The sequence below is a fragment of the Pseudonaja textilis genome, chromosome 3, assembly GCF_049901715.1.
Source record: "Pseudonaja textilis isolate UNSWEBS1 chromosome 3, rPseTex1.2, whole genome shotgun sequence".
Lineage (NCBI taxonomy): Eukaryota > Metazoa > Chordata > Lepidosauria > Squamata > Elapidae > Pseudonaja > Pseudonaja textilis.
The window spans coordinates 2,884,230-2,908,719 of record NC_141992.1 but is presented as its reverse complement, the minus strand read 5'-3'; the positions used below and the strand labels follow the sequence as shown (position 1 = coordinate 2,908,719).

Here is a 24,490-nt window from a genome sequence, read left to right as displayed (position 1 = left end):
GTACTTTTGTTGCACCCCCGGATATGGTGCTGCCTGCGTTGACCCCGATACGAAGTGCCCCACCAACGCCGAGGTCAACATCCAAGCTGTCGCCGCCGGCCCGAAGATGCAAGCAGGGTGGGGGAATTAAGTCACCCCCGAAAAGACGGCCTAGCCATTTTTTCGGGGCTCAAAAAATAAAATAAAATAAGACCCAGCCTTATTATATGAGAAACACGCTAGATATGTTTCTTTTTCTTTTTAAAGCACTTGTTAAAATGTTTTATTGCCTTGTTTTTTTTTCCTTTGGTTTTAAATTTGGGAGTTTTGTATTTTAACTTTTTTTCGAATACAATCAAAATAATAGGACATCTCGGGAATCCGTTTGCCCATGGCTGGGATGCTTCGAGTTGAAAATCCTTCCCATGGGAATTTGGGGAGGGGGGGTGTAATGGCCCCTCGGTTGTGATAAGCGATTGGAGCAGGGAAAAAAAATGTGCCAGCTTTGCCTGGCGCTGCCAACGTTTTCCAGACCCTCATCTCCAGCTCTGCCCAGTCCTTTCTCTTCCCTCTTAAGGATGCCAACGGACATCCTGTTTGTCTGTTCCTGCTTTTCCTTCCCCATCGTGGGACTCTCCTTGCATTTTCCCCAAAAAAAACTTTGGAAAAGTTTCATTTGAGACAACTGGGCAAACAGGAAAAAGAGTCCTTCACCCGAATCAGAAAAGAATCCATGTGTTTGACTCCGCTGCCGGTGTTCTTGGGCCCCGGGGCCGGCCAAGCCCGTTCAGGGCGGGAGGGCACCAGCTTTCGGCCAGATGGCAGAAGACTTTGGAGAGCTTCGCGGTCACTGAGAACGGCTCCTCGGGGCGGGGGCTGAAGTTTCCGGCGGATCTGTCAAGGAGATGCAAGAAGGGAACAGGTGAGAGTTGGGGAAAATCCCGGGTGGAATTGGTGCTTTCCGTTTTACACGGTGCAAATTCCATTTTTTTTTTATTTTATTTAGTTTGTCAATTGCTTACAAGATAATAGGCATAAGTAAAAACATAATTATAAATACATGGATACATAGAAGAAAAATAAAAGAAACAATAGGACAGGGACAGTAGGCACGTTGGTGCGCTTATGCACGCCCCCTTACAGACCTCTTAGGAAAGGGGTGAGGTCAGTAGTAGACAGTCCAAGGTTGAAGTTTTTGGGGTTTGGGGAAGAAGCCACAGAGTCAGGTAGAGTATTCCAGACATTGACCCCTCGGTTGCTGAAGTCGTATTTCCTGCCATCAAGTTTGGTAAGATTAACCTTGAGTTTGTATCTATTGTTTGCTCTTGTGTTGTTAGGGTTGAAGCTGAAGTATTCATTGACAGGTAGGACATTGCAATGTATGATTTTATATACTACACTGAGATCGGACCGGAGCTGGAGTAGTTCTAGATTTTCAAGTCTGGTGGCATAAGGTATTCTACAACGCATAGAGGAGTAGAGAACTCTTCTTGTGAAATATTTCTGGACTTTCTCAACTGTGTTAATATCAGATACATAATGTGGGTTCCAGACTGATGAGCTGTATTCGAGTATAGGTCTAGCAAATGTTTTGTATGTTCTAGTTAGTAGTGTGATATTACCAGAGAAGAAGCTATGTAGGATTAGATTATCAACTCTTAATGCCTTTTTGGCTGTGTAGTTACAGTGGGCTCTAGCACTTAGGTCATTTGAGATGAGTACTCCAAGATCCTCGACAGAGCTTGGATCATCAACAAGGTCTTGACTATTCAGCCTGTATTTTATTTTCTGATTTTTTTTGCCAATATGTAAGACAGAGCATTTATTTGTTGAGATTTGAAGTTGCCATTTGTTTCACCATTCTGACACATAGTCGAGGTCTGGCTTAAAAACTGCTGATCCCAGCAAGTTTCCACCTCTGAAGGCAGAAAATGGGACAGACGCTTTGAGATTAGAGGTGGACTTCAACTCCCAGAATGCCCCAGCCAGAGGTTAGAGATTGGAGGTGGACTTCCAACTCCCAGAATGCCCCAGCCAGAGGTTAGAGATTAGAGGTGGACTTCAACTCCCAGAATGCCCCAGCCAGAGGTTAGAGATTGGAGGTGGACTTCCAACTCCCAGAATGCCCCAGCCAAGTTAGAGAATGGAGGTGGACTTCAACTCCCAGAATGCCCCAGCCAGAGGTTAGAGGTTAGAGATTGGAGGTGGACTTCCAACTCCCAGAATGCCCCAGCCAAGTTAGAGAATGGAGGTGGACTTCAACTCCCAGAATGCCCCAGCCAGAGGTTAGAGGTTAGAGATTGGAGGTAGACTTCCAACTCCCAGAATTCCCCAGTTAGAGGTTAGAGTTAGACTTCAATTCCCAGAACGCCCCAGCCAGAGGTTAGAGATAGGAGGTGGACTTCAACTCCCAGAATCCCCCAGCTGGCATGTTTGACTGGGGCATTCTGGGAATTGAAGTCCACGCATCTTGCAGTGGCCATGTTTGAAAAGCAGTGCTAGAGACCAATCTTTACTACTAGTAGTAGTAATTAAGGATGATGATGATCATCCTCATCGCCATCATCCAGGTCACAGGAAGTGAGAACTATCTGTCTGCCTATGAGTTCCTTAGCAGCATTGCTTCTCAGGAAGGAAGCCAACCCGGTGCCCCCTTCGCCAACCCAGTGCCCTCCAAATGGGTGGGCTAAACTCCCGTTGCAAGGCATGGGGGGGGGGAAGGCAATGCCCACAGACAGCAAGGGGGTCCCAGGACTCCTCTGTGTTTGACCCCCCAAAGCAATGGGGACTGTTTTATTCGGGGCTGCCTGCTTTATGGATGGGACCCTCACTGACAACCCCAAATCGACCCCAAAATGTCCGCTGCTAACCAAGAACGAGCTTTGCTTCATTGTATCACCTTTCCTGCCACTGTCATTAAGCGAGTCGCTGCAGTTGTTAAGTCAGGAACTTGGTTGTGGAATGAATCCGGCTTCCCCGCTGACTCTCCTCATCGCTAAAAAGGGGATTCCCATGACACCCCCCTCCACCCGGGGATGCTGCACCCGTCGTAAATATGAGTCAGTTGCCAAGTGTCTGAATTTGGATGACGGGATGCCGCAGCGGACGTTAAGTGTTAAAATGATCCTCAGTCGCTTTTTTTATCCAGTGCCTTTGTAACTACTGTACAAGTGGATGGTTGTAAGTCGAGGACTTGTAAACCTAAAAATAGAAACATTTGGCAACTGACTCATATTTATGACGGGCTGGGTGATCCCCTTTTGAGCCCTGCTAGCAAGCCAGGTCATTGGGGAAGCCAGATTCACTTAACAACTGTCTTCATCACTTAATCAGCCGCAGCGATTCACTTAACGATGGTGGCAAGAAAAGTCGTAAAATGGAGCAACACTCACTTTAACAAGTCGTCCGATTCAACCATGCAAATTTCGGGCTCAATTGTGGCTGTTAAGACGAGGTCTATACTGGTATTCACACTTACAACCGTCGCAGCATTCCCCCCCCACAGGATCAAAATTCAGCTGCTTGGCCACCGATTCACATTTACGATGGTTGGAGCATCCTGAGGTCATGCAATCGATCCCCTTTTTGCGACCTTCTGACGAGCTCAGTCCATGGGGCAAAGACGGATTCACTTAACTGTACGATTCACTTAACAACAGGGGTGCGATTCAAATTTTTTAACAACCAGCTCTGTGGGCCTGGCCTAATTTGTGGGAGTGGCTTAGTGGTCATGTGACTGGCTGAGCGTGGCTTGTATGTAAATATTGTAAATATTTATGTAAATATTGAATTTTTTTATAAAAAAAAGAGAGCAACTTTTACCCAAAATCAGGCCAAGCAGGCAGGCAGATTGAGTTGCTCCCAGAATCACAGATTCATTCAGTGATCTATCTATCTGCCATCGGCTGCCTGAGTCTCCACTGACAAATAGAAGCTAGGAAGGTTCAGCTCTGTTTTTAGATTAGCTGGAAAGCAAGAAACTGTTTCCTGCTTTCTAACTAATCTAAATCTCCTGGCACAGCTGATAGTCGGGGGGGGAAAAAAAGGAAAAATAGGAACTTACCAAAAATTAGGCGAATGCACCACGCAGGCAAGTCGGATGGCGCGCATACCAGGTAAGGAGTGAGTGGGAGGGGGGAGGGGCCAGCCAGTGGCGCGATTTGCCGGTTCTTGGAACTGCACAGAATCGTAACAACCGGTTCTATAGAACCGTTCTGAACCGTTAGAATCCCAACCCTGCTTAACAGCCTCCACAGCAAAACCGGGTGAAACGGAGAGATTCACTTTACGACTGCACTGCCTAGCGATGGCGATCCAGTGGCCGTCATCATAAGTGGAGGACAACCTGGACAATTACAAGGCCTTTACGCCTCACCTTCTGCACAGACCGGCTACGTCCAAACTCCTCCAGCTGCCGACGAAAACCCAGGTTGGGGTTGGCCACCGGGCGCACGGCCTTGACCGCTTCGAGGGCCTCGAGCCAGCTCAGCTGTGTCACCGCCATGAGGTAAGCCAGGACAATGGTGGTGCTGCGGGAGATCCCAGCTAGGCTGGAAGGCGAGTTGAAGGACAGGATTAGAACCCGGAGCCCTCTTGCCCTCGGACACCCTTTCTCCTTGCCGGCTGCCCTGCAGAGGCTGAGGGACGGGGCACCACAAAAGTCTCTTGAGTAGCCAGGAACGTTTGCTGGGTGTCCCCATTTTGTATATCAGTATGACTTTGGCTGGGTGTAATGTGTGAACACACTCATGTTGGTCTGTAAATCACGGCTCATGGGTTAGTAGAACGTGCGAACCCAGCCATGCAGATTATTACCTTCTATGTATAAAAAAGCGAAATACGACTCATGCATCATTGCAATATCTCCAGAACTGTAAAGCCTACAAATTTGAAATTTGGCCCAAATGTTCCTCTTAGCTTCTAGATGTTCACTAAGAAAGGATTTTGCCAAATGACCCTCAGAGCATTTAGAGTATTTCCTATATTATTATTATTAATAACACGCTCTGACGCTAAGGAGTTCTACTCCCCCTCCCCACCTGAAAAGAAATATCTTCCAAAGGCAAAATACAAGCAGAAGAGATGAGTTTTCATTTCAGTTTCACAGCACCGAGCAGCTTTAGGACAGAACAGTTGAGCTAAGCCACGCCCAGGCTCCTTGCTGTCTCCTTCTTCCTCACATAGCAAATACTGTTTCAGTTTCCAAACAGCCCTCAACTCACTGACAGGACGCTAGCCAGATGAATACCAATGGATGCTGGTAGGCAGAGGCAGATTATTATTTTTTTCATTATTTTCCTCCCCCAAAACCAAGCCCGACCACGCAGCTTCGTAGCAAAGCACAGGTTTCGAGCTAGTGGTTTAATATTATACAATCGACCAGTGGAACTGCTTGCCACCAGAAGATGTGGGAGCTCCATCACTTTGGGTTTTTAAGAAGAGACTGGAAGCCATTTGTCTGTAATGGTATAAAGTCTCCTACTTGAACGGGGATGGACTAAAAAACCTCCAAGGTCCCATTCTATTCTATTCTATTCTATTCTATTCTATTCTATTCTGCTCTACTCTATTCTATTTTGTTAACTGAGAACATGGCCGCTTTGGTTCATGAATCATGGCATATATCATTTAGTAACCAGTGTGAACCCAGCCTTCTGGATTATGGTATGTATGCAGCCACCTTGGTTCATGAATCATGGTTTATAGCTTAAATCTCAACCCACCCATCTAGGTTATGGCTTAGTGATTACACGCAGTTTGGTGCATAAATCAAGGCTTAGTATAAAGAATAAAGCCGATGATCCAGGTTTGTAAATCACGGCTATTTGATTAGTAAGAAATGTGCACCCAGCCATCTGGATTACAACAATGTCAAGTGTGAGCATGGCTATTTGGCTTCATAAATCATAGTTTATGGTTTAGTATTCCATGTGAATCCAGCCATCTAGATGATGGCTAGTGTCACATATGAGTATAGCCACTTTGATGCATATATCATGGCTTATAATTTAGCATAAAGTCTGAATCCATTTATTCAGGATCATCCCTTAGTGATTACACCCACTTTGGCATATATAAATCATGGCTTAATACAAAGAATAAAGCCAACCATTGAGATTTGTAAATCATGGCTTATTGGTTAATAAAATATGTTAACCCAAGCCATCAGAATTACGGCTAGAGTCAAGTGAGTTTATGGCCCTTTTGTTCATATATCATGGTTTATATTTTAGCATAAAGTCTAAACCAACTTATCTTTATTATGGCTTAGCAATTTCACCCATTTTGGTAATAAATCATGGCTTAGTACAAAGAATAAAAATTATCTAGGTTTGTTTGTAAATCACGGCTTATGGTTTAGCCTGAAGGACAAACTTATTTGGGTTTATCTAATTTATTAAATTTATATTGCTGCCTATTAGCACATGGCGACTCGAGGCGGCTTACAGAATATAAAACCTCATTTAAAACAATAACACTAATAAAAAAAGAATCAAATGAATATATAATAAAACTGTGCTTTCTTCTGTACACCACAATAAAACCATGGCTTAGGATTTAGCGTAATGTTTCTCAACTTTTGAGATGGGTAGACTTCAACTCCCAGAATTCCTGGCTGGGGAATTCTGGGAGTTGAAGTCTACCCATCTCAAAGCTGAGAAACACTGTTTTCTCCTATTTCATGAACCCATCTTGAGGGTCCTGGACATTTTCTGTCCCCCAGACCAGGGGTCGGCAACCTTCAACACTCAAAGAGCCTGTCATGCCCCTATCAGAATCCGATTCAGAGGAGGAGGCCGAACAGCTGACAGGGAGTGGGAATGTGGCTCCGTTGGCTGTGGAAGAAACTGGGGAAGGGCAAAGTCCGGCTGGGCAGAGCAGGGGAGAGGTAAAACAAGGGAGAGGGAATTCGGAGGAAGACCCAGGCCCACCCCCTCATCATCCTAGGGCATGCAGGGAGGAATGAAGAAAGGAGCAACCTGAGTTGCCTGGCTTACGGGGAAGGAAAGGGCCTGGATTCCCTTCATTGACTGCAGCTGGGAATACAGTATTTAAAAAGGGAAGCTGTGTGCAGCAAGCTGTTGGGATCAAATCATGAATTTATCAGATATCATCGTGGCTTATTTGTGTTCCTGGCATCTTCCCACCTGTGTTTTGCTGTGCCTTTCAAGTCTGGAATTCTTGCTCCTGCCCTGCCAAACTAATTATTTCAGTTTGGCTTGTTTGGACTTTTAAGTTACAGTTTGTGTTGCTCATGTTTTGGACTGAATTTTCTCCAGTTAAAGGCTGTTCCTGGGAGAGTTTTTCTCCAGCCAAAGGTAACCTGGACATTGAGGGCACAGTTGGAGATAATAAAGGGACTCTTCTTGCTTATTTGACTGTGTTGCCTTTGTGCCACGCCCTTTTGGGTCATCACAGAGCCACTTGGATCCATTTCCCACAGAAAATAAAACACCGGGAGCCACAAAACCTACCGGCGTGTGTGTGTGTGTGTGTGTTGAAAAGCTTGATAAATTGCGTGCAGGCAGGGTGTCGCACATTGGTGGTTGTGACATATATTTTGAGCGACAGGGAGCCACAGCAGAGAAATGAAAGAGACACATGCGGCTCCAGAGCCACAGGTTGCCGACCTTGCCCCAAACCCACAAATCTCACACACCGCCTCTCAATTTTTCTACCTACCAATGAACGAGGCAGGTTCCTCCTTGCAGCCGACAGGAATGAATGAAATTGATGCATTTCTTAAAGTGCTTCTTGCTGGATGGAGAGAAAACGGGGAGGAAGCAACCCCACAATGTTTTAAAAGGTTTGTTATGATGCTTCAAAAACAAGAACACTCTTGGCTGCAGGTAGTCCTCAATGGGCAACGAATCACTTCGTGACCGTTTTGAGGTTACAACAGTACTGCAAAAAGTGGCTTATGATCCTTTTTCACACGTAACGACCGTTGCCACGTCCCCGTGGCCACGTGATCCAAATTTGGATGCTTGGCAACTGGCATGGACTTATCACGGTTGCAGTGTCCCAGGGTCATGGGATCATCTGGAACCCTGTTAAGATGTGCGGACTTCAACTCCCAGAATTCCCCAGCCAGCCAAGCTGGCTGGGGAATTCTAGGAGTTGAAGTGCGCCCATCTGAGATCAGGGGTCTTCAAACTTGACAGCTTTAAGATTGGTGGACTTCAACTCCCAGAATTCCTCCTCCTGTCATGTTAGCTCAGGAATCCTGGGAGTTGAAGTCCACCAGTCTTAAACTTGCCAAGTTTGAAGATACTTGGATTAAATAAGTAGGTACATAGGTAGGTAGGTAGATAGATGGATGGATGGATGGATGGATGGATGGATAGATAGATAGATAGATAGATAGATAGATAGATAGATAGATAGATAGATAGATAGATAGATAGATAGATAGATAGATAGATAGATAGATAGATCTGATGTAGATCAGGGGTCTTCAAACTTGACAGCTTTAAGACTTGTGGACTTCAGATAGATAGATAGATAGATAGATAGATAGATAGATAGATAGATAGATAGATAGATAGATAGATAGAAAGATAGAAAGATAGATATGGAGATTATGAACTTGCCAAGTTTGAAGATACTTGGATTAGATAGTCAGACAGACAGATAGATAGAGATGGAGATAGATACTGTAGACCAGGGGTCTTCAAACTCGACAGCTTTAGGACTTGTGGACTTCAACTCCCAGAATTCCTCCTCCAGCCATGTTAGCTCAGGAATCCTGGGAGTTGAAGTCCACAAGCCTTAAACTTGCCAAGCTTGAAGACCCTTGTCTTAAGAGTGTCCAGAATTGAAGTTGGTCCACATATCTTGCAGTTGGACATTCAGGTCCTCACGTTTTAAAGCCAACATGCTGGCTGGGGAATTCTGGGAGTTGTAGTCCACACCACGTAAAATGGCTGTTGAGAAACACTGCATTAGAGCAACATCCGTCACGAGAAGGTTGAACACCTCAAAGAAACCAGAGTCTCTGATTGGTTCTACCAATCTGGATTATGACAGAATCAATCTGGATTATGTTTTAGGAGTGGTACGGTGGCCTAGAGGTGGAGCTCTCACCTCACAATCAAAAGGCTCTGAGTTCGATCCTAGGTAAAGGCAGATACTTTTCTCTCTGGGCACACCGAGAATATATCTGCCGAACAAAACTCCACAGTGGTGACAGGAATGGTATCCGGCCAGTAAACACTCTGCTAGCTCTATTCAGTTGCCCAGACTCCATCCAACAAGGGACGATGGGGTCGTTAAAAGAAGATGATGAACCTGGATTGTGTTTTAATGACACCCCCCCCCTTTATCTGTTCCTCGTTAAAAAGAACAAAACATGGCTGAATAAATAAATCAATAAATACTGTACTTACATGTTGGCCTCCGGTGTGTCTGGCAGGACAATCCGAAGATAAGTGATTCCCTAGAAGAGACCATGAATATAGTTGAAGAACATCTCCAGAACCTGAAGTCAACTTCTGATCCAGTTCTACAGAGGAACGATGGAGTCTATCATCTGCACCTCTATGACTGTCTGGTTTGGTTCTGCAACCCAACAGGACAGAGAGAGACTCCAGAGGATAGTTCGGACTGCAGAAAAAACAATGGCTGCTGACCTGCCTTACATGGAGGACCTGCATCCTGCACGAGTCAAAAAGAGGTCTGGGAAAATATCTACAGACCCCTCACATCCCAGACATAAACTGTTTTCACTCCTACCCTCAAAACGACGCTGTAGAGCCCTACATACCAGAAAAATTAGACACAAGGAGAGTTTTTCCCCGAACGCCATCACACTTCTAAACAAATAATTCCCACAACGCTGTCAACTTATTGACTAAGTCTGTATTACTATTACTACTAATCTTCTCCTCACTCCTTGTCACCCATCCCCTCCCACTTGTGACTGTATGACTGTAACTCTATTGCTTGTATCCTTACTATTTATATTGACTGTTTCCTAGTATGATTTGACTGCTTATTGTACCCTATGACTATTATTAAGTGTTGAACCTTATGATTCTTAACTCTTGACAAAGGTCTCTTTTCTTTTATGTACACTGAAAGCATTTGCACCAAAGACAAATTCCTTGTGTGTCCAATCACTCTTGGCCAATAAAGAATTGTTCTGTTCTGTTCTGAAAGCCACACAAGGAATAATGGATAGAAACTGATCCAGGAGAGATTCAACCTGGAAATAAGGAGGAATTTTCTGACAGGGAGAACACTCCACCCGTGGAACAGAAGTTGCCTTGAGAAGTTGTGGGAGCTTCATCGCTGGAGGCTTTCAAGAAGAGACTGGACTGCCATTTGTCAGAAATGGGGTAGGGTCTCCTGCTTGGGCAGAAGGGGGTTGGACTGGATGACCTATAAGGTCCCTTCCAACTCTGATTATCTGTTAACACGGCCAACATCCATTCGGCTGCCTTCAGCTTAATGCAGCGTCTCGGGTTGTAATGCTGGACGCCCCTCCCCACCCGTTGACCTCCCCCCCCTTACCGGAATGAAGGGCTGCAGGGACTCGTGAATGGAGACGATGTGGGTGACATCATTCTTGCTCAGCTGATCGAGGTCTTTGGCATCTAGGAGAGGAGGAGGAAGAGGAGGAGGAGGAACACAGAGCGATTGTTAAAGAGACTCCCTCCCTGCTACGCAGATGTTCTCGGCGGGTGTCCTGCAGGAATGCAGGGCACACCAGCGCACGGAGCGTCCCCTGTGCGTGGAGGCTTGGCGCCTGTGCCAAATGCTCGATCCACTCTGAGCTGCTGAATCGGACCGCTTAGCTGGGCCGTAAGAATGGGCCAGAATAGAGAACAGAAAATCTATGTATATATTGTTGGAAGAAAATATCCTTCTGGGTTCACTTCCAAGCGGGGGAAGAAAGACACTGGAAAACATGGAGGCTGTTTGGAAAGACGGTTTAATGGTGGATAGGACCACACGGCTTGGGTGAAGAAAGAAGGGCAGAGATGCTGAGAGCCCCTTATATACCCTCTGTTGGGATTTTGAATTTGAGCTTGTATTCTGATTGGTGGTCAGGCTCCCATGGGGCCGTGCGGGGGCAACTCTGTAGGTTGTCTTTTGAGCATCACGCTTGGTTAAGCCTTTGCTGGATGATGATGTAATGAAAGGGCTTTGGGCAATTCCTATTATGGCTCTACCTGGAGGAGACCTTTGTTATGTAGAAGAGACTGGCCCAGGCCAGAGTAAGGGCCCATTGGCAAAGGTGGGTGGGTGGGCTGAGTTTCTGCTTCTGAGGTGAATTTCTGCTTCTGAGTTTCTACTCTTTTTTTAAGGGGAAATATTCTGCCTTTTTAATATTTCCCAGGATATTTCAATTTTCTAGGAGAGGGGTGGGTTTTAACTTCCAACAATATAAAAGTGAAATACCTCTCACGCATCATCACAACATCTCCAGAACTGTAAAGCCTACAAACTTGAAATTTGGCCCGTATGTCCCTCTTGGCTTCTAGGAGCTCACTAAGAAAGGATTTTTCGAAATGACCATCAGAGCATTAGTATTTCGCATATTATCATTATTAACACGCTCTGATGCTAAGGAGTTCTACTCCCCCTTCCCCCCTGGAAAGAAATCTCTTCCAAAGGCAAAACACAAGCCAGAAGAGTTTTAGTTTCACAGCACCAAGCTGCTTTAGTGCAGAACAGTTGAGCTAAGGCTCCTTGCTGTCTCTTTCTTGCTCACACAGCAAATACTCTTTCAGTTTCCAAACGGCCCTCCACTCTTTCACACACTGGCAGGACGCTAGCCAGATGAATACCGGTGGATGCTGGTAGGCAGATGCAAAAAAAATTTCTCCTTTATTTTCCTCCCCAAAAACTAAGCTCAAGTACATAGTTTTGTACTGAAGCACAGGTGTCCACCTAGTAGAATATAGAATCAAATAGAAAATAGAATAGAAAACAAAATATAGAAATATAGAATAGACTAGAAAATAGAATGGAATTTAGAATAGACTAGAAAATAGAATAGAATACATAGAATAGACAAGAAAATAGACTAGGATTTAGAATGGACTAGAAAGAATATGGTAGAATATATAGAATAGAATAGAAAATATAGAATAGAATAGAAGATAAAATTTAGAATAAAATATAAAACAGAATAGAAAATAGAATATATAGAATAGAATAGAAAATATAGAATAGAATAGAAAATATAGAATAGAATAGAAAATAGAATTTAGAATAGAATAGAAAATATAATTTAGAATAGAATAGAAAATAGAATTTAGAATAGAATAGAAAATAGAATATATAGAATAGAATAGAATATATAGAATAGACTAGAAAATAGACTAGAATTTAGAATGGACTAGAAAGAATATGGTAGAATATATAGAATAGAATAGAAAATATAGAATAGAATAGAAAATAAACTTTAGAATAGAATATAATTTAAAACAGAACAGAAAATAGAATATATAGAATAGAAAATATAGAATGGAATAGAAAATAGAACAGAACAGAATAGAATAGAAGCTGGAAGGGACCTTTGAGGTCATCTAGTCCAGCCCCCTTCTTAAGCAGGAGACCCTACCATTTCAGACAGATGCCTGTCTAACATCTTCTTAAATAAACCCAAATGACCTAATGTTCCTTTGTCAAATCCTAACTCCGAGCACCATGCATCATTTGAAATACCAAAAAACAAAAATCAGTCGGCCGACCTCTGCTGGATCAAACCGGCGGTTTATTTATTCCAGCTCTTTCCAGAGCCTGGAGGTGCGTTTTTCTGCTTTGCAATCTCTGCCTCTGTGACCCTTTTCCTGGGGGAAAAAAAAATTACAGGTAGTTCTCAACTTCCAACAATTTGTTTAGTGACTGAAGTTACAGCGGCACTGTACAAAGTGACTTAGGACTGTTGTTTCACTCTTATGACCGTTGTGGCATCCCCGTGGTCACAAATCTGGATGTTTGGCAGCTGACTCATATTTACGACGGACGCAGTGCCTGGGGGGCTCATGTTGATCCCCTTTTTGTGACCTTCAGACAAGCAAAGCTGAATTCGCTTAACAACCATAAAAACTGCAACAACTGTGGGAAGAAAGGTCGTAAAACGGAGGCCAAACTCTCTGAGCTCTCTTGCTTAGCGATGGAAATTTTGGGCCCCGTTGTGGCTGTAACTCGAGGACTACTTCTAGACAGGGCCCCACCGTTGAATCTCCCTCCACAACTTTGGTTGGGATCACGGGACGCAGAAAACTGTTCTAAGTACATGCCAGTTTCCCAACATCTTGAATTTGAACCACGTGATCGCAGGAATGCCACAACGGTGGTCAAGGGTGAGAAACGGTCTTCCCCCAGCGCCGTTGTTAATTTCGGACGGCCGCTAAATGAAGTGTGGTAAGTCGAAAAGAACCTTGCCTGTATTTCCCTGGGTTTTCAAAGCGGTTGTGTGATGACCCAGGTGGGATACAAATTAAACACAGTCGCAAAAACCCAGTGAAGCCCCTTTTATTCCTTCCCTTTGCTTCAAAGCTCCAAAATATCCTTGAATGGAGACAAAAAAAACCTCCCGCACAAGCGGTTACGGAAAAGGAGAAAATGCCGTTTAAACTAAAAATGCCTATAAATTATAAAGAGTAAAAACAACACAAATTACACAAACCACTGAAACAATTTTAGGAAGCAGGCAAGATAAGGGCTTGAAGATAACCAGATATTGGAACACACACTGGGGAGGACGCCAAACTCAGAGGGGAACGACAGACTATGGATATTTCCACGTTTCGTTTCCAGCACTGGCCCATACGCACGTCCATCCTCTTATCCAGTTCTCACATCTGCAGCCCATCAAGGGGATCAAGGCCCTTTCCTCCCTCCGTAGACCATGCCATTCTCTTCTCTCCCTTATTCTCTCCTCCCTGCGTGTCCTAGGATGGAGAGGGGATGGGCCTGGGTCCTCCTCTGACTGCCCGGCCGGCCTCTGCCCTTCCCCAGCCTCCTCCACAACCTCCGGAGCCACACTCCCACTCCCTGTCGGCTGTTCCTTCTCCCCCTCGGAGTCCGTCTCCAACAGGGGCACGACACGGTGTGTGTTTGTGTGCGATGTTCTTTAAGAGTTCTTAGAAGCCCAGCTGGGAGGGTGTCCAGGTCCTTTTTTGGGGCATGGCCGAACAGCTGGCAGTGACTCACTTGGGCGACGTGCTTCCCCGCCATGCCCACCCACCCAAAATACACACGCTGGTTGTACTTTCTGAAACAAATACTGAGGTCAGCAGAACTGCGGCCTCCTTAGCAGTCGGAGCACCGATCGCATGCAGCTACTCCTGCGTAGACGGTGGGGAAAAAGGCTCTGGGGTGGGGCTGTTTTTTCTGACTTATCCCCCTCCTCTTCACAGCTTGCCTCCCCCCGCCCACCCCCCCATTTTAATCCCAGCCAGGCATTGATTTATGGATTGGACTTTCAAAAAATAATAATCTTGCCTTTGTTTTTGGGTGTATAAATAACTCAAGAGGATGCGCCTACCTACGTAATAGTCCTCGCTTCTCCTGTTGTTTCCACAACAACCCTGTGTGGTGGGTTGGAGAGAGAGGGAGGGATTGGCCCCAAATCACCTAGTTGGCTTCAGTGGGACTAGAACTCACTGTTTCCTCGGGATTGGGCCACCCCAGGCTGGCTTTCTTTACCTTCTTTCTTCTCCTCCAGGGCTGGGATTCAATTTTTTTAAACAACCGGTTCTGTGGGTGTGGCTGAGTTGGAGGGCGTGGCTTGGTGGTCATGTGACTGGGTGGGCGTGGCTTGGTGGTCATGTGACTGGGTGGGCGTGGCCAACGCAACATCACTCACATCGAGGCACGCATCTCCTCGCCTGGCCTCTCGTGACTGTGAGGATGCTGCAACAGTCGTAAGTGTGAAAAATGGTCATAAGTCACTTTTTTTCAGTGCCACTGTAACTTTGAATGGTCCCTCGACACTAGCAAAGTACCAGCAAAGGAGGGGGAAAAAACTCCAGAGAAGTTCCTGAGACAGGAAGTCTAGTCCTGCCAAGAATGTTATAAGGGTGGACGGAGAAGCAGTTTCTGTAAGCAACACCAGAATGTTTCCTTCCTGCCTTCCTTACAGGATTAGTCCTGTAATTTCTTCTAACAACCGGTTCTCCCAACTGCTTAGAACGTTAACAACTGGTTCTAGCGAATAGGTGCAAACTGGTAGAATCCCACCCCTGGGCTCCTCCCTCCTTTTTCTTTTCTTTTTCTTTTTATTCTTTCTTTCTCTTTCCTCTTCCTTCTTTCCTCTCATCGTTCTTTTTCTTTTTCCCCTTTCTTTCTTTTCTTTCTCCTCTTTCCTTTCCTTTCCTTCTCTTCCCTCCCTCCCTCCCTCCCTCCCTTTTTCTTTCATCTCCTCCTTTCTTTTTTCTTTCCCTCCCTCCCTCCTTTCTTTCTTTCCTTCTCTTTCCTCTCATCCCTCCCTCCTTTCCTTCCTTTTTTCTTCTTCCTTCCTTCCTTCCTTTCTTTCTCATTCCTTCTCTTCTTTCTTCCTTCCTTTCTCTCTTTTTCTCCGTCTCCTTCCCCCTTCCTTCATTTTTTTCTTCCTTCCTTCCTTTCTCTTTTTCTTTCTTTTTCTCCTTCCTCCTTTCTTTCCCACCTTTATTATTTTTACCAATAATTCAAGGCAGCATATACACCCTCCTCCTCCTCCTATTTTCCTCACAACAGCAACAACCCTGTGAGGTGGGTTGGGCTGAGAGGGAGAAAGAGAGAGACAGAGAGGGAGGGACTGGCCCTAAGTCACCCACCCGGCTTTCCTGCCTAAGGCGGGACTAGAACTCCCCACCTCCTGGTTTCTAGCTGGTGCCTTCACCGCTAAGCCAAACCATGGAAGTGATGCAGAAGTATTTGCTTGCTGGGGATGTCTTAAAAGTTTGGCCAAGCTGGGAAAACGCCAACCACCTTGAACCAAACAGCTTAATTCACCACCTCTGTGGCAGGTTCATTCTTCACTTACCTACAATGTTCCCAAGAAAGAGACCAGGAAGAATCTGGAAAAAGATTTAAAAAAACAACAACACATATTAGTGTAGAAATTTTTTATCATTCACACAACACTTTAACCTGGCCTACCAAGGAATCAAACAGGTCACAGATTCATCGCTTGCCCTCAGAAGTTGTGGGAGCTTCATCCCTGGAGGCTTTCAAGAAGTGGTTGGACTGCCATCTGTCAGAAATGGTGTAGGTTCTCCTGCTTGGGTGGGGGGTTGGACTAGATGACCTACAAGGTCCCTTCCAACTCTGATTATCTGTTATCTGTTAACATCCCTTCGGCCAAAGCCAGCCCTTGGGCATCCCTAAACCCTAAACTGGGGTTTTAGCCAGCACAAATATTGGCTTCAGGTGGCATGCGAGGCCTGAAGAAATAAATTATATTCAGATTTAATATAATTTATTTCTTCAGGCCTCGCATGTCTCCTGAAGCCTATGTTTGTGTTGGCTAAAACCCCATGCCAACCAGGAAGGAACAGGATAAAAAAATTAAATAAATTTCAGAGCGACAGATCCAAAGCCTCCGCCAGCTCATTTTTCACGCAATCCTCAACTTTATGACCGCAGCTGAGCATCCGCTGCTAAGCAAAACATCCATTTAGTGACATGTTGCCTCATATTACGACCTTTCTTGCTACAGTTAAATGAATCCCCTGCAGCTGATAAGTTAGTCACATGGTCGTTAAGTGAAGCTGGACTTCCCCGCTGACTTGGCTGGTCAGACGGTCGCAAAAGGGGATTGTGTAACACACATACCCGGCGCTGCGACTGTCGTAAATACGAGTCAGTTGTCCATGCGGCTGAATTTTGATCACGTGACTGAGGGGTCGTCACTGAAAAATGATCGTAAATCACTTTTTCAATCCTGTTGTAACTTTGGTCACTAAATGAATGGCTGTAAGTGGAGGACCACCTGTAATTTATTTTTCCAGGCCCAACATGTCGCACGTGTGGGTTAAAAAAACCCAGTTGTGGCTTTAATGTCTCACGCAAAGCCCGAACAACCAGGAACAAGGGAAAAAAATAAATAAATTTTAGATTCAAAGCCATCCAGCTACACACCCCACCCCACCCACTGACTCACAAGAGAACCTCATCCAGGTGAGCCACACCTTCGATTTTATATCAAGAAAGGTGATCTATTGAAGGAAGTTGACAATATGACAACTTCTCTCGGATGTCAAAAAGGAAGTGTGGTTATTGGACCCACAAGGGATTTGTCTTCGGTGCATAAGCTCTCAGTGTACATAAACACAAAAATAAACATACATTCATCAAGAATCCTAAGATACAATACTTGGTGATAGTCCTAGGTTACTAAATAAGCCATCAAATCATACTAGGAAACAAATAAAACAATATAAATTGTAAAGATAAACTAAATAATCATTTATCTTTATAATAAGCAAGTAAATGTAAAGAACAATTAGACACAAGAACAGTTTTTCCCCAAATGCTATCACTCTGCTAAACAACTAATTCCCACAATACTGCCCAACTATTTACTAAGACTATTACCATTCTTCTTTTCGTCCTTCCTATCTCCTTTTTTTACTTACGACTATAACTGTAACCCTAACCCTTGTATCTTTACAATGTATATTGTTTTATTTGTTTCCTAGTAGGATTTGATGGCTTATTTGGTAACCTAGGACTATCACTAAGTGTTGTATCTTATGATTCTTGATAAATGCATGTTTATTTTTTCCTTTATGTACCCTGACAGCATTTGCACCAAAGACAAATTCCTTGTGTGACTAATCACACTTGGCCAATAAAGAATTCTATTCTATTCTATATTCTATTCTATATTCTGTTCTGTTATTCTATTCTATTATGCTATTCTATTCTATTTTAATCTATATTCTTTAGTTTACTTTATTGTCATTGCACTACAAGGAAATTAAATGTCCATCTTGTTCTATATTCTATTCTATTTTATTCTCTATTCTATTCTATGCTATTCTATGCTATGCTATTCCTATGCCTATTCCTATTCTATTCATTATTCTATTCTATTCTATTCTTTCTTATTCTGTTCTTTTCTATTTCTAGTCTATTTCTATTTTCTATTTTTTATGTTCTATTCTATTCTTTTATATTCCTATCATATTATATTCTCTCTCTATTCTATTCCATTCCGTTCCATATTTCCTCTTCTTCTCTTCTCTTCTCTTCTCTTCTCTTCTCTTCTCTTCTCCTCTCCTAATTCTATTCTATTCTATTCTATTCCATTTCATTCCATATTTTCTCTTTTCTTCTCTTCTCTTCTCTTTCTTCTCTTCTCTTCTCTTCTCTTCTCTTCTAAAAAACTCATTGTAGTTGTCGGATATAATTTGGGGAAAGGGCACTTTTAACATGCTCTCATCCTTCCCTTTTCTGTCCTGCTTTCAAATGCAGGATGTCCAAACTTCACCAAGATGTCATAAAAAAAAAAAATCTTAAAAATTCCGATGCCCTACCTTACTCATGCCGCTGCCCATAATCCTTCAAAGTGACCTTAGCAGCTCGCCAGCCAAACCGAATGACGTCTTGGGCACGAATTTCCGCCCCCTTCTCTCTTTATCCAAATGTCCAGAGATGGCCACTTCCCTGGGGCAGGCTCTGGGTGAAAATTTACACCCCTAGGCTGGCAGCCCTAGGGATGTGTGTGTGTGTGTGTGTGAGTGTGTGTGTCAGCTGCGTATTTTGTGGCCTGGAATAAATCTGCAGAGGCTCTGTGTGTGTGTGCGTGCGTGTGTTGCACTGTCCTTTCTCCTTTTCTCCTCCTCCACTCGCTTGCTCATCAAAGGAGCTGCTCCTATCAAAATGCCTTTTTTTCCAGGGTTGGAAAAATCCCACCTCCTTGCAAATGGGGATGGGAGGGGTGGGGGTTGGGTGTGTGTGTGTGGGGGGAAGAATCACCCTGCCCTGGTTGCGTGGCTGTTGCGAGCGCACAACGCAAACCCTTGTGCGCAAGAGAATAGCTTCTTTTGTCTCGCCCAGAAGGCAGCTGCGGCTTCACTGGCATCGCGGAGAGTTGGCATCGGACAGTGGAGTGAGGGGGGATGTGGGGGCAATAGGACCACCCCCCCTCCCAGGATAGCCCATATTAAAGCAAAGCAAAGCCCCCAACCCAGTTCTGGAAGGTCCACCAGATTTGGGTGGTTCTGGGCAGCCACGGGTACCAGGGTGAAACGGGCCGGTCGGCTAAGGGGAAGGGAAGAGGGGAAGGGGGGTCTTTCTGGGCTGAGCATGGAGAGGCATTCCAGAAAGCGTGGGGGGCACGCGGGGGGCGGGAGGAGAAGCGGAGAATGCAATGTTCCCAAAGCCAGTGGAATGTACCAAGCTTGGCACTGCCTGCGGGGGAGTAATTGAACCCTTGGGCGGTGGTGGTGGGGGCTCACCTGCCCAAAATAGAACCTGCAAGAGATGGAGGCCACTTTGCCCCACTGTGATAGGGGAGGGGGGGCGATTGGAAGGGAATGGGTACCCGTTTCAGTCATGGGCCCTTGGGAATCTGTTTTGGGGGGGGCAGGTGGCAGGAAGAGGGGCCGGCAGAGCAGAGGGGGGCCAGGGAGTCTTGCTTTGGTTTAGGATCAGAGTCGGCTGGAAGGGAGCTTGGAAGGTCTTCTAGTCCAGCCCAAGGCTGGAGCAGGAGATCCTATCTATACCGTTTCCTTTGAAAGCAGTCAAGGCGTGGGACAGAGGTTGCCTTCGGAAGCGGTGGGAGCTTCATCCCTGGAGGCTTTCAAGAAGAGACTGGATTGGCCTCAGTCAGAAAGGGTGCAGGTTCTCCCGCTTGGGCGGGAGGGTTGGACTAGATGACCTTCAAGGCCCCTTTCAACTCTGTTAATCTGTTAAATCTAGGCTAAAACTTTCATAAAGAAACCGGGCTGCCATCTGTCAGAAATGGTGTTGTAGGGTGTCCTGCTTGGGGCCGGGGGTTGGAATAGATGACCTCCAAGGTCCATTCTAACCCTTGTTATTTTGCAATTCCATAAGGGTCTCCTCCCTGAGCAAGGGGCTGGACTAGAAGACCTCTGGGGTCCCTTCTAACCCTTGTTATTATGCAATTCCATAAGGGTCTGCTCCCTGAGCAAGGGGCTGGACTAGAAGACCTCCGGGGTCCCTTCTAAACCTTGTCATTCTGCAATTCCATAAGGGTCTCCTCCCTGAGCAGGGGGCTGGACTAGAAGACCTCTTAAGTTCCCTTCCAACCCTTATTATTCTGCAATTCCATAAGGGTCTCCTCCCTGAACAGGGGGCTGGACTAGAAGACCTCTTAAGTTCCCTTCTAACCCTTGTTATTCTGCAATTCCATAAGGGTCTCCTCCCTGAGCAGGGGGCTGGACTAGAAGACCTCCGGGGTCCCTTCCAGCTCTATTCTGATGAAACTCCGGAACGGGTCAGGGGAGGGGAGGGGGGCGGTAGACGAAGTCCGGAGGTCGCCGCTTGGAGGGCCGGCAGGTGCGGAGCGTTACTCTCGAGGAAGCCAGCCGGGCCTTCCCAAAGGCAGAAGCCTCTCTTCTCCTCCTCCCCCTCCCCTTCCAAAGTTGCGACCACCACCCCCTTTTAGCCTTTACGCCGCTCTGCGCAAGCGCCGAAGAGGGACGAGACCCCTCCCACCCGGCATGCAACGTGGGGCGGGGCTTTCCTATGCCCCGCCCACACCAAACCCCCGCCCCTAGAAGCCTCGGTTGCCCCGGTGACGGGACGCGCCTCCGAAGAAGGACCAGCATGGCCAAGAACAAGGTGGGGCGGTGGGAGTTCCCCCCGCACACCCCGGGAGGGGGCGGCGTCTCCTTCTCCAGCCCCTTCCAAAGCCCATCGTCCCCAGCCATACCAGCTGGGCGGGGCTTGGGCGGAATAGGGCCGGCTGGGAACTATGGAGGGTCTGGTCCTGCCCAACTGGCACGGGGCTCGTTGAGGATCACACAAGAGTGGATGATGGGGCTTGTAGTGCACCTTTGACCCTCTTCACCCCAGGGGTGCCTGGTTGGGGCAGATAGGGATTCTCCTCCCGGGGCTTCCAAAGCCCATCGCCCCCAGCCATACAGCTGGGTGGTCTTGGGCAGAAGAAGCCCATCATCCCCAGCCATACAGCTGGGCGGGTCTTGGGCGGAATATGGCTGACTGGGGATGATGGAGAGTCCAGTCCTGCCCAACTGGCACTGCGAGGTCGTTGAGCATCACACGAGGGTGGATGATGGGGCTTGTAGTCCACCCTTTGACCCTCAACCCAGGGGCGCCTGGTTGGGGCAGATAGGGATACCCCTCCCAGGGCTTCCAAAGCCCATCGTCCCCACCCAAACCAGCTGGGGGGGTGGTCTTGGGCAGAAAAAGCCCATCATCCCCAGCCATACAGCTGAATGGGTTTTGGGTGGAATATGGCTGACTGGGGACAATGGAGAGTCTGGTCCTGCCCAACTGGCACCGCAATGTTGTTGAGCATTACACGAGAGTGGATGATGGGGCTTGTAGTCCATCTTTCGACCCTCACCTCAGGGGCTCCTGGTTGGGGCAGATAGGGTGGGGCTTTTGAACCTTGCAAGCTGGCATGGCAATACGGGATGCCAACTGATCGCAGCCAGCAACATTCAAAGGAATCGTGGTTTATTCGCATCGGGGATTGTTTGAAATCTTCCTGGTCATTTCACATGGCGCCTTGATCTGGGTTTGTCCAACCTGGGCGCTTTAAGAGGTGGGGACTTCAACTCCCAACATTTCCCAGATGATCTATAAAGATAGTCCTCAATGTACGACCACAAGAGACCCCGAATATCTATCACTAAGTGAGACAGTGGTTAATTTTGCCCCATTTTACAACCTTCCTTGCCACTAAGTGAATCATTGCAGTTGCTCCAACGGTCACTAAATGAACTGTTGTAAGTCAAGGACTATCTGTGCCCCCACAATTCTTGGATTGCAGCAGGATAAAAATGCGGCAAAGAGATTAAAAAAATATCAATGCAGGTAACCTCGATTTACAGTCACAACTTGAGGCCACAATGTCTGTAGCTAAGTGAGGCAGTAGTTAATTGTCTCCCAGTTTACGGCCTTCCTTGCCACTAAGCGAAACACTGCAGTTGGTAAATTAGTAACCTAATTGTTAAGTGAATCTAGTTGGATTGCAGCAGGATAGAAATGTGGCGAAGAGATAAAAATATACATTCAGGTAGTCCTTGACTTATGATCACAATTTGAGCCAAAATTTCTATCACTAAGCAAGGCAACTGTTAAGTGAGTCATGCCCAATTTTACAGATTATTTTTTTTTTGCCTTGGATGCTAAATAAATTTATAGGTTGTAAATATTGGTAAAGTTTCTATCAGAAAAAAACATTTTTAGTAAAAATATTCATCTTAATTACAGAGGAACTACTCAATAAAGTATTTATTTATTTATTTTATTTGTCAAGCGATTATAAGATAACAGGTGTAAGTATAAATATAGTTATGAACACATGAAATGGATACATCTAAGAAAAATAAAAAGAAACAATAGGACAGGGACGGTAGGCACGTTGGTGCGCTTATGCGCGCCCCCTACACACCTCTTGGGAAAGGGGTGAGGTCAATAGTAGACAGTCTAAGGTTAAAGTTTTTGGGGTTTGGCAAAGAAACCACAGAGTCAGGTAGAGTATTCCAGACATTGACCCCTCGGTTGCTGAAGTCGTATTTCCTGCAATCAAGTTTGGTGCGATTAACCTTAAGTTTGTATCTATTGTTTGCTCTTGTGTTGTTATGTTTGAAGCTGAAGTATTCATTGACAGGTAGGACATTGCAATGTATGATTTTATATACTACACTTAGATCGGACCGAAGGCGATGTAGTTCTAGCTTTTCTAGGTCTAGAATTTCAAGTCTGGTGGCATAAGGTATTCTGCAACAAGTAGAGGAGTGGAGAACTCTTCTTGTGAAATATTTCTGGACTTTCTCAACTGTGCTAATATCAGATACGTAATGTGGGTTCCAGACTGATGAGCTGTATTCGAGTATAGGTCTAGCAAATGTTTTGTATGCTCTAGTTAGTAGCGTGATATTACCAGAGAAGAAGCTGCGTAGGATTAGATTAACAACTCTTAATGCCTTTTTTGGCTATGTGGTTACAGTGGGCTCTAGCACTTAGATCATTAGAGATGAGTACTCCAAGGTCCTTGAGTTTCATCCCTCCTTAAAAGGTCTTTTTTTGAAAACAAATATCCTTCCAAAGAGGCCCAAAAGTTATTTCAAAACTATTTAGAATTTGTAATTTGGATCTCGTTGCAGAATGCAAACCATAAAGGACCGCATGGTTGCCAAAAGCTGAAAGAACGGTGAGTGGTTTTCTTTTTTTATTCAAAAAAATTTTTTTTTTAAATTTAGGCAGAAAAAAGAAATCAAAGGTGTATAAGTACAGATTAGGAGACCTGGCTCAAAAACAGTGACTGAGAGAGGGACCTCAGAATCCTAGTGAACAATCCCTTAAATATGAGCTAGCTGTGTGCGGCGGCAGCCAAAAATAGCTAATACAATCCTTGGTTGCACAAACAGAGGCATAGAATCAAACTCAGGTGAAGTATTAGTACCACTTTATAAAGCCTTAATAAAGACACACCTGGAATCCTGCAACCAATTTTGGCCACCACACTACAAAAAAAAGATGTTGAGGCTTTGGGGGAAAAAAGTGCAGAGAAGAGTAACTAAGATAATTAAAGACCTGGAGACTAAAACGTATGAAGAAGGGCTGCAGGATTTGGGTTGGGCTAGTCTAGAGAAAAGAAGGACCAGGGGTGACATGATAGCAATATTCCAATATTTGAGGGGCTGCCACAAGGAGGAAGGGAGCGGGTCAAATGATTCTCCAAAGCCCCAGAAGACAAAACAAGAAACAATGGATGGGAACTCAAATCAAGGAGTAGAAGCAACCTGGAATTAAGGAGAAACTTCCTAACAGTGAGGACAATTAACCAGCGGAACTGGAAGTTTTTAAGAAAAGAGTGGTCACTGGTCAGTGTTGAAGGTAATTCCCCGTTAGGAGAATGAGCGCACACAGGGAGACGTACTGAAAGTGGTGAAGAATAACACACAACCAGCACACAGATACACTGTACAGTAAAATGTAAGTTTTACTTCCAGTAAACAGTTAAGCAAAGTCCAACAAACAGTCCAAGTAATACACAGTTATAGCAGTCAGTTTTCAGTCCAGGGATAATCCAATAACAAAGTCCAGGATCATAAACAGTTTAGTAACAGACTGACATCAAATCTAAGAAGAACGATGATGATCAGCAATAGTCAAGAGGGAAATGCAGTCACAGCAACACTCTCAACAACAGGACAAAACAACCCAGGTTTCTTGCTCCATCTTATGGCCGTTTGAGGAACCACACCCCATTACAATTTTAGCATTCCCTTAAAGAGACAGTATTAAAATGTCTATCCTGGTTTATATATATTTCCAACCCAACTGTTAAGTGACTTACATTCCTAACAGTCAGTCCCTTGTCTGAAATAGTATAGGGTCTCCT

The 24,490-nt window shown here is 45.3% G+C and overlaps 2 protein-coding genes across 3 annotated transcripts in view; one reads left to right on the top strand and one right to left on the bottom strand.

Moving 5' to 3' along the window:
• Nucleotides 1-227: 227 nt before the first annotated feature.
• On the bottom strand, nt 228-19,196 carry DUSP15 (dual specificity phosphatase 15). The gene is made up of 7 exons (XM_026723037.2): nt 18,462-19,196; nt 15,965-15,998; nt 10,495-10,577; nt 9,369-9,418; nt 7,663-7,737; nt 4,355-4,529; nt 228-873 (listed from the first exon to the last, which is right to left on the bottom strand). The coding sequence occupies exons 1-7, from the start codon at nt 18,480-18,482 to the stop codon at nt 652-654; spliced, it is 660 nt and encodes a 219-aa protein (XP_026578822.1). The 5' UTR covers nt 18,483-19,196; the 3' UTR covers nt 228-651.
• A 1,478-nt stretch (nt 19,197-20,674) lies between these two features.
• TTLL9 (tubulin tyrosine ligase like 9) overlaps nt 20,675-24,490 on the top strand; it is a 30,701-nt gene continuing 26,885 nt past the window's right edge. The window contains exons 1-2 of one of the 2 annotated variants that reach the window (XM_087928785.1): nt 20,675-20,733; nt 23,250-23,296. In XM_087928785.1, the coding sequence (XP_087784911.1) occupies nt 20,719-20,733; nt 23,250-23,296 (62 nt within the window). In that variant the 5' untranslated portion in view covers nt 20,675-20,718. The remainder of the gene's footprint in view (nt 20,734-23,249; nt 23,297-24,490) is intronic. The other variant, XM_087928784.1, reaches the window with a different exon arrangement.

Coding starts and splice junctions, on each gene's coding strand:
- DUSP15 (XM_026723037.2), bottom strand. CDS start 18,482: ATGGGCAGCGGCATGAGTAAG. Junction 15,999..18,461: donor TGGGCAGCGGCATGAGTAAG/GTAGGGCATCGG, acceptor ATCTTTTTCCAG/ATTCTTCCTGGTCTCTTTCT. Junction 7,738..9,368: donor GACACACCGGAGGCCAACAT/GTAAGTACAGTA, acceptor CTCTCCATCCAG/CAAGAAGCACTTTAAGAAAT.